At 43.3% G+C, this 9,918-nt stretch overlaps 2 protein-coding genes across 2 annotated transcripts; both read right to left on the bottom strand.

The window, feature by feature from the left end:
- Nucleotides 1-1,841: 1,841 nt before the first annotated feature.
- Nucleotides 1,842-2,817, bottom strand: LOC118774480 (odorant receptor 131-2-like). The gene has a single exon (XM_036523823.1). The coding sequence runs from the start codon at nt 2,815-2,817 to the stop codon at nt 1,906-1,908; it is 912 nt and encodes a 303-aa protein (XP_036379716.1). The 3' UTR covers nt 1,842-1,905.
- A 6,044-nt stretch (nt 2,818-8,861) lies between these two features.
- Nucleotides 8,862-9,918, bottom strand: LOC118774637 (odorant receptor 131-2-like). Its single transcript, XM_036524025.1, has one exon. It carries the CDS (start codon nt 9,916-9,918, stop codon nt 8,956-8,958), a length of 963 nt encoding a protein of 320 aa, XP_036379918.1. The 3' UTR covers nt 8,862-8,955.

Raw genomic sequence — 9,918 nt, forward strand, 5'->3', positions numbered from 1 at the left:
TGTCATGAAACAATGATAGATAGCAGGCCTTAAGAACCTGGTGTAGAATGAATTACTGCCTACAGTTTCCTATGATGCACCAGCATTGAACTGTATATGTTCAGTAGAGGAAAAGGGAGGGGAACTGTATCTCCATCACAATGTGCCAGTTAAATCTGTGTCCTATCAGGCAAAACATATAGACCACAGATCAGCTACATTTAATACCAGAGTGAAACAGAAGGGGGCCCAGCAGGTTGCCAGTAGGTTGCCAGTGGATGGGAGTGTTCTCCTCCGTGCCCCACCTTGCAGGTGAATCCCTGTGTCCAAAGATAAACATGAAACACTTGTCCAACAGGAAGATGAAGGTTTGAGAGTTAAAAACAGTTCTAATGCTTCTGCCTGCCCCTGGTGACCTTTTGAAAGCTAAATGTAGTAGCCCATACTCTGTGACCAAGAAAGCTGGTGAGGTAAATTACATGATCAGTACTCCTAGCTTACGCAAGGCTCAGAGGTCATATAAACATGTTGAAGGCTTATCAGGAGCGTGAAGGTGTGTCTCTTGGTCTGGTTGCCCTAGCCCTCTCCACCTGTGATGGCCAGGTCATCAGAGGATTCCACCTGTCTGTTCATTCATGTGCTTTGTGAGGTCAGGCTTTCTAATGGTGATGTTCTCAATGATTTGACAGCCATTCTGGGCCATTTGTCTGTGCAACAAAAAGAGGACGTTAGAAACCTTGTTATCTAGTGACTGATGTGTGGTAGTATGCTTGGCTTCTGTTACCTAGTCAGGTTACACAGGGTAACTTGTGGTAGGACTTGAATGATGTTATGCTCACACTCACTGGTCTGTGAGTGTTGTTAGCCTGGTCTGTCACTGTTGCTCATTTAACTTCAATGGATACACTTATGTTCTATTGGGCTGGAAGTTGTTCTGGATACATGTAAAGGCATATAATGTAATGCAATGTAAATGGGCAAAGCTTCGTAGCCTATTTTAGAACATGCTCTGTGGGCGTGCGACACCACTCATTGCACATAAATGCCCACGAGCATAACTTGGACAACTGGGCTAGATCCTCACAGCAAAAATGCATAAAGTGAAGGCTAAATTTTCCTGAGTCACAAACACAGCATATTTTGCGATGTCAACTGTATTAAAACGGTATACACATCTGACTTAATGTAACATAATTACATATAGATAAAATATAAGACATAGGATTCTAGTGCATTTATTTTAGTGTGAACCCTCCGACCAGCAGGAGCTCAGAATGTACAGAAAAGGGTTATTTGATAAACTAAGGGGCCTGTGATTTAACAGGCTATCGGGAAAAAAAGCTTTGCCTACATATTTAATGCTACTATTAAGTCATATTGGATTTAGTGGTCGGTAATGGTTGTGCTGCATTAATCATGTAACCATATGCTTATTTGGCAATTTTAACATTGAGACAAGTTATACTGTTTTTGTAATACTATTTTACAGCAATTTACAGCATTTTTGCAGCTTGTGATGGTTATTGTCACAACTCTGAGAGGTTGTCATTATCTTAGTAAAGTCCATTAAAGTCTGATGTTTTAGATCATGCCAAGGACATGACCAGCACATTTACAAAATGTGTCAGATAAGGAAAATAATATTTCTGTCAGCTGTTCTTGCTTTGGGTGTCTGCGAACTATAAAATGTAATGAAATGTAGTGTAATATTCTGGCAACAGAAATGAAATGTAGCAGTGCATTCTGACAGCAGAAATGTCATGTAGTTTAGTACTCTGGCAGCAGTAATGAAAATTAAATTTCAATTTTTGGGGGTATTATTCATGCAGTATTCATTTTCCATTTCCCTGGATGACAGCACATTTCATATGATGTAAATCAGCCATACAAATCAGAGTACTTTGAGGAAATCTTTTTATTTTATTATTATTTTGTAAAATGTAAAATCACAGCAGGTTTGATATTGCCGTATCTGCATCTGAAGTAGCTGAGGAAGAGGGGCCGGAAAATATCATCCCTCAGGCCGTAAATCAGGGGACTCAGGCATCGGGGAAGGATGATAAGGACAAAAAAAAGCAGGACACGAATATTCAAGTACAGGGTCAAATCAATTGTGGACAACATACGTTCAAAGACACCATACAGAAAAGAGGTGAGACACAGTCCCAGCTGAATCAGGTGGAGGAGCACAGTGTTACGGGCCTTCTTAGCTGAATCCTTGTCTGTGGAGACGGACTTGGCTGCTACTATAATAGCGATATATGTGTAGATGATGATTACAGCCACAGTGACGAAGTAAAAACCGTTGAGTCCGTGAAACAAGTCAAGTTGCCACTTGTCAATGAGCAGCCTCTCCCGTGTGCAAAATGTAGGTGCATTGAAAGAATGGGGCTTTGTCACAGTGGTGTAAAACAAGTCAATGACAATATTGAGGGAGGCGAGAAACCAGACTATACCTATAGTGATGTTTGTCCTTTTCTGTGTGGTGATCTCTGCATGATGCAAAGGGTAGCAGATGGCCACGTAACGTTCCAGTGACATCACTGCCAGGTTCAAGGGGCTGAAGGTGTATGTGGTAATACAGAATAGCATCACCAGAGCACAGACAGCCTTGAACACATAGAGGTATGCCACAGCAAATGAGTATATAACTGTGTTGCTCAACAGAAGGATGGCATCGCTGAAGACTATGTTAGCAAAGAGGATGTAGCGGGACGTCTCCCTGAAGACGGGTTTGCTCCTCAAAGTGAAGAACATGATGCTGTTCACATAGAAAAAGAACAGGGACGTGGACAGCACTATAACCAGTTGGGTAATAAGCAGTCCATCCAGTTGCATTTGGTAGGCTGGTGTACGAATGAAAGTTCCTCAACAGAAACATTAGCTTTATCCATTAATCAGTTCCCTCTGATACCACGTAAAGATCCGTCTAAATGCGCATCACTCACATCAGAAGGGAAAAATGAAGCAACAGATAGAATAGACTTGTGAGACACAAAACTTGAAATACCTTGTAAATCCTTGAGCATCAGCATCAGGCAGAGTAAGTGCTGATGACCTCTCTCATTTATATAGATGGAGGAGATGACAGTGACATCATGCAGTCATCACCAGGGTGCGTAAAATGACACACCTCTGAGCCAGGGGAGAAAAGGTGTTCATTTGTTATGCATCCATGCATGAGACAAGCGATAATGAGAATAACAATGATCACAACCCATAATTCCCTATGCATAGTTACTAGGAGAGAAGCTGTGTGCATTCTCAGAATCAAAGCTCAGGCCTTTTACAGGAGATGCCACAACATAATTCAGCTTGTCAGACAAATCAAGTGACCAGGCTCCCTGTTGCAGAACAGAAGTGGAGAAAATACAGCTCCTCTACCGATCTGCTGAGCTATCAAGCTTTTCTCTTTGCATTTTCATCACGTGTAACATTTTTTTAGGCTTCCTTTCATGAATCCAAGGTCATAGATACGTTGGTATATCTTTTGTTTTTTGTTATGAGAATTTGACTGAGAAATTCATGTAAAGAAAGGATGTTTTCTCACACCTGTGGTTGCACATATGAAGATTCACTAAACTCCCTTCCTGGTACTGGTACTCAATAGTACCTCAACAAGAACAATTAGTGCTCACAAGTGCTGACTTTAGACACAAGATAAATATGTAGTCTCCAAGGCTGCCGCCCATCACCGAAGGTGCCATGTGCTCCTGACTACAGACACCAGCCCTCAAGAACACGGTATCGCCAGACGGAAGGATGTCCCAAGTGGTGTGCGAGTGTAATGGGTGTAGGCTGCGTTATGTATTTAACTAGATGTTATGTGGGTCAGCGAGCAAGCGAGCGAGTTTCAAACCTGGGTTCTCGCTGCTCACTGCAAACTTCTTACGTCCAATGTTGTTGCCAGTTGAGGTAAAGGCAAATTGCCCCTAGCCTGTTGGCAACAATACTAGCTAACCAGGTCTCAGGGATTGATGTAACTGCTGCAACCGCTTGGCTACCTGCTACCTGCTACCCCACAGGCTTTACGCATGACTCTGCCATTCAGCTTGATGGGCTAACCGTTTTCTGTTCAGACAGGATAGGTACTTTGTCCGGTAAGACCCGCGGTGGTGGCCTGTGTGTTTACATCAACAAAGAATGGTGTACCAATGCAGTGATCATCTCTGTGCACTGCTCAGCACTCGTGGAGGTCCTTTCAGTCAGATGTAAACCTTTCTACCTCCCCAGAGAGTTCACAACAGTGATTGTCGTTGCTGTTTACATCCCCCCTAGCGCTAATGCTAATGCTAGCGGAGCCCTGGATGAACTCTATGGGAAAATCAGCTACCAGTGGTTCACTCTGATGGCTTCTTCATCATCATCGGGGACTTCAACAACACAAAGATCTACAACACAAAGATCAACAACATCTAAAGACAATACGTCCCAAATTCCACCAGCACATAGACTTTGCCATTCGTGGGGAAAACATACTGGACCTTGTCTACACAAACATCCAGAGTGCATTCAAGGCCGCACCCCGCCCCCACCTTGGACAGTCTGACCACATATCCATTCTGCTGACTCCAACCTACAGACCCATACAAATAAGGGGCAGACCAGCCCTGAAGGAGGAGAGAACCTAGCCTCAGGGAGCCACATCAGCACTCCAAGACTGTTTTGATAGCACAAACTGGGACATTTTCAGAGAAGCTGCCACCTACGGCAGCTCAGTGGACCTGGATGAGTACACAGCCTCGGTCACTGGCTACATTAGTTAGTGTATTGAGGACGTTACTGTCTCCAAAACTGTCACCACGAGCAAACCATAAATGCTGGTTCTATGCGGAGGTACACGTTTTGATGAAAGCCAGGGATGCTGCCTTTAAGTCTTCTGACATGGAGGCTCTCAGTACAACCAGTAAAATCGTAAAATCAGTAAAACCTCAGGCTTCTTACAGTGACACCTCCTTACCAAATGCGCTGAATGCCTTATATGCATGTTTTTAGGCCCAGAACAAGACAGCTGCGAGGAAGACCACCCCTCCTCCCAACAACCAGGTCCTCTGCCTGTTGTCACAGCTGACATAAGGAATACTCCATGCAGAGTCAACCCACGTGAAGCTGCTGGACCAGACAACATACCTGGTTGGGTGCTCAGAGAATGCACTGACAAGCTGGCAGGCATTCTCATGACATTTTCAACATTTCTCTGAGCACACTGACAGTACCTACTTACCTCAAAATAACCAGAATTATCCCAGTGCCTACGAAGTCAACAATGTCTTGCCTCTATGACTACTGGCCTGTAGCACTCACACCGATCGTCATGAAGTGCTTCGAGAAGCTGGTACTTCTGCACATGAAGGCACATCTCCCGGACAAACTTGACTCACTGCAATTTGCCTACCGGTCCAACTGGACTACTGAAGATTCCATCTTTACTGCCCTCCACCTTACTCTTTCTCACCTGGGGAGAAAGGACACTAATCCCAGAATGCTGTTCATAGACTTTAGCTCAGCATTCGATACAGTAATTCCACAGAATCTGGTAGAGAAGTTGAGCATGAACACTTCCCTCTGTAACTGGATCCTGGACTTCCTAACTGACAGGCCTCAGGGAAAGCACTCTGGTCATCAAGCTGAGTGCTGGTGCCCCCCCAGGGCTGCGTGCTCAGCCCACTGTTGTTCACTCTGCTGACACATGACCATGCTGCCCAGCAGAGCTCTAACCACATCATCAAGTTTGTAGATGACACGACAGTGGTGAGACTCATCAGTGACAGTGATGAGTCTGCACACAGAGCAGACATCAATTGGCTGGTGGGCTGGTATCAAGACAACAATCTGACTCTTAATGTTGAGAAAACTAAAGAGATGGTTGTTGTCTTCATGAAGAGCCCTACTATTCACTCTCCTCTGAACATCAACAGCTGTGCTGTGGAGACAGTCAGCAGCGTCAAGTTCCTGGGAATGCACATAGCGGAGGACCTCACCTGGACACTCAACACCACCACCATCACCAAAAAGGCCCAGCAAAGTCTCCACCTCCTGCAGAGGCTTAAGAAAGCCAGTCTACCTCCCCCCATCCTCACCACCTTCTACCGAGGGACCCTAGAGAGCATCTTTTGCAGCTGCACCACCGTCTGGTTCAGCAATTGCAACGTTGCCGAATACAAGTCCCTACAGTGGATAGTGAAAACAGCTGAGCAGATCATCGGGGTCTCTCTCCCAACCATGAACAAACTCTTTAATAAACACTGCATCTGCCTTGCACCCAGCACTGCCACAGACCCCTCCCACCCCTCCCATGGACTGTGCACCTCCCTGCTGTCTGGCAGAAGATACCAGAGCATCCGTACCATCACTGCCAGACACTGCAACAGTGTCTTTCCTCAGTCAGGCTTCTCAACTCCACTTCCCTCATTAAATAAGTTAACCTCATTAATTCTTTTAAATGTGAAGGTAAGAAATCGATCGATGAAGGAAAGAAATGAACAATTATAATTACATGTTTGGTAATGAAATAAACTAATAAAAAGCGATTTGTGTGGTGTGACTTTTGTGTTGATGCTAAGTGCAAAGTCAAATTTCAACATGCAGTTTATAGGACACGTTTACTGACCTTGGTCTTTAATTAACATTAACCTTAATTTGTGTGTAGCCTACATTAAAGAATGGGAAAACCTGCCATGGCAATTATCAACCTCTCCTCCATTGTGTTTGGAAACAAATGTTTGGTGGGAACAAAAGTTTACACGGTTGTGTCCTCTAGAATTCTTTAGAGCGGAGCACAACCAATTCCGATGCCACCAAACCGCGTCATAGCTCATTACCATAAATTTGCCTGGACATCAACTTTATTCTGAAGCCCGCACCGCCCAAGACGCGCCGCCAACGGTCATGCCGCCGCTCGCTGCTGAGAGACGCTGGCTCACATAGAAAATGAATGACTTCCAGTCACTTTGATGCTTTGATGTGTGAACGTACGGTAATAGTCGACCAAACCGTTAGTCGACAAGAAGAGTCTAGTCGACCAAATTTTCATTAGTCAGTTAGTCGCAGAAAAAAAACCTCAAACTCCATTCGGGAGCTGCGCCTTGTCGTTAAAAAGTTATTAGACATACTATTCACATTGTCAGTCCAAATACCATTTTTTGCATAATCGATCAGAATCGGATCTTCCTGATTGACTTGCAAGTGATCAGATTCCATATGTGTGTCCGGGTGGCAATCCTCATTTTCGGTCGTATCCACACTGGTTGTCATAATAATGACAGTGTGTGCGGAATAAATAAACCAGAATGGAGGGTAATGAAGTGGGCTTGCTTATTTACACCATGGCAATGTGGAGCCACGGCACACGTTTTATAAAAATAATGAGACAGCATCAGAGCCGCTTCATTTCGCGCAGCTGTCACCGTCAGTATCGCTGTCCAGCGAGGAGTGTGGTCCACCAAACTAGCATGTTTCCTGTACGTGTGATGTACACGTGAACCGTACATGGCGTCAAAAGTCACAGACGTAAAAAAAACAAAACACTTGAAATCCGATCAGAGCAGTCAGACCTAAACGGATCTGCAAAAATGCGATTTGAATCGAATTTCAAACCAAATGCAAATGTGGTTTGAAAAAGATTTGTAAAAATCGGATATGGTGATTTTTGGCTGTTCAGACTTGCTACATATGATCGGATTCTTATCGGATATGCGAATAAATTGGATTTGGACTGATAGCGTGAACATTACATGGTTCGTTATGCTTCCATCAGCGTTATTAAGCTTCTCATCGTTTTCAGTTAGCATTTGCTATATTTTTAACGTTAAATCGCTGTTTCCTAAAAGCTAAAAATAGCTAGAATTTTTCCAATCTAGTGTTCTAATCGCACCGGTTTTAGCATATGCGCTAAACAGCTAATCACACCGGTGTAACCGTACGCGCGAAAGGATTATGCTAAATAATTATTTGTTTTATATTCGTTTTTATACATTGTGTTGGTGTTAAGAGTTCAGAAGTTGTGCAATGTTATACTGTGTTGAAGCAAATTAACAAAATGTTCAGTCTCCTTGCTGGACTGCTTTTGCCGTTAGCATTGGTCAAGCAAAATTTTATGAAAACACTAGGGCATGCCTTGACTGTTGCTCCCATGTTGATACAAAGCAAAGTCCCGAAGAACTGTAGATCTGCTGTTTTTGTGACCTAAGTAAACAGAGCAGCACCAGCACCTGTACCTGAGGGCTGAGATTGCTGAGAGATCAGAGTTGTTAAGAAACTAATCTGAGTCCAGTTATATTCTACATTCCCATTCTTAGTGGGTTGTGGAAAGAATTGCTTACAAGTTGTTAATATCAGTTGTTAATACAATACCTAGTGATTAGATTGGTGTGTGCTTAAAAATGATATGACAGTGTTATTAGCTTAACCAAATTATTACCGTTATATTTTTGTGGAGTAAAGTAAGAATAAAAAGAAAAATGTTTTCAAATGTCAATTATTCACATTCAGACTAATGAAAAAATGTGCTGAGATATCCTGGCAATTTTGTCACTCAAACAATTCATAGTATTTTTTCAGCAATTGCAGCTTGCGAAGATTATTGTTATGACACTGATGGTTGTCATCATTTTAATGAACTCCATTAAAATTTGATGTTTTAGATATTGGTAAGGACATAACCAACACATTTACAAAATGTGTCAGATTTTGGAAAATATTACTTCTGTTAGCTGTTCTGGTTATGGGTATCTGTAAAGTATAAAATGTAATGAAATGTCGTGTAATATTCTGGCAACATTTGCTTGTAACAACATTGTTTTTTTCTGTTCAAGAGAATATCTGACATATGTTTCTCCAATACAAACCTACTCAGTTTTTATAGGGGGATTATGTATGAAGTATTCATTTTCCATTTCCCTGGATGACAGCACATTTCATATGATGCAAATCAGTCGTACAAATCAGTATTTCAAGACAATCGTGTTTATTTTATTTTCAATGCAAAATCACAGCAGGCTTGACATTGCCGGACCTGCATCTGAAGTTGCTCAGGAAGAGGGGCCGGAAAGTATCATCCCTCAGACCGTAAATCAGGGGACTCAGGCATCGGGGGAGGATGTAAAGGACCAAATAAAGCAAGACACGGAAATTCATGTACAGGGTCAAATCAATTGTGGACAACATACGTTCAAAGACGCTGTACAGAAAAGAGGTGAGACACAGTCCCAGGTGAATTGCATGAAAGAGCACAGTCTTGCGGGCCTTCTTGGCTGAATCCTTGTCTGTGGAGATAGACCTGGCTGCTAGCATAATTGCGACATATGTGTAGATGATGATTACAGCCACAGCCACAAGGTAAAAACCGTTGAGTCCGTTATACAAGTCAAGTTGCCACTTGGCAATGAGCAGCCTCTCCCGTGTGCAAAATGTAGGTGTGATGAAAGAATGGGGCATTGTCACAGTGGTGTAAAACATGTCGATGATGAAATTGAGGGAGGCGAGTAACCAGACTACCCCGACAGCGATGTTTGTCCTTTTCTGTGTGGTGATCTCTGCGTGCTGCAGGGGGAAGCAGATGGCCACATACCGCTCCAGTGACATCACTGCCAGGGTTAAGGGGGTGAAGGTGTACGTGACAACAGTGCATAGCATCACCAGCGCACAGATAACCTTGAACACATAGAGGTATGCCACAGCAAATAAGTACAGCACTGTGTTGCTCAATAGAAGGATAGAATCGCTGAGGACTATGTTAGCAAAGAGGATGTAGCGGGACGTCTCCCTGAAGACTGGTTTACTCATCAAAGTGAAGAACATGACGCTGTTCACATAGACAGAGAGCAAAGACGTGAACAACACTATAACCAGTCGGGTTATAATCTGTCCATCCAGTCGAACAAAGAAGGCTTGCTGGTGTATAAAAGAAAGATCCTCTGCAGAAACATTGGCTTCATCCAT

Source organism: Megalops cyprinoides, chromosome 3 (assembly GCF_013368585.1).
Source record: "Megalops cyprinoides isolate fMegCyp1 chromosome 3, fMegCyp1.pri, whole genome shotgun sequence".
Taxonomy (NCBI): Eukaryota; Metazoa; Chordata; class Actinopteri; order Elopiformes; family Megalopidae; genus Megalops; species Megalops cyprinoides.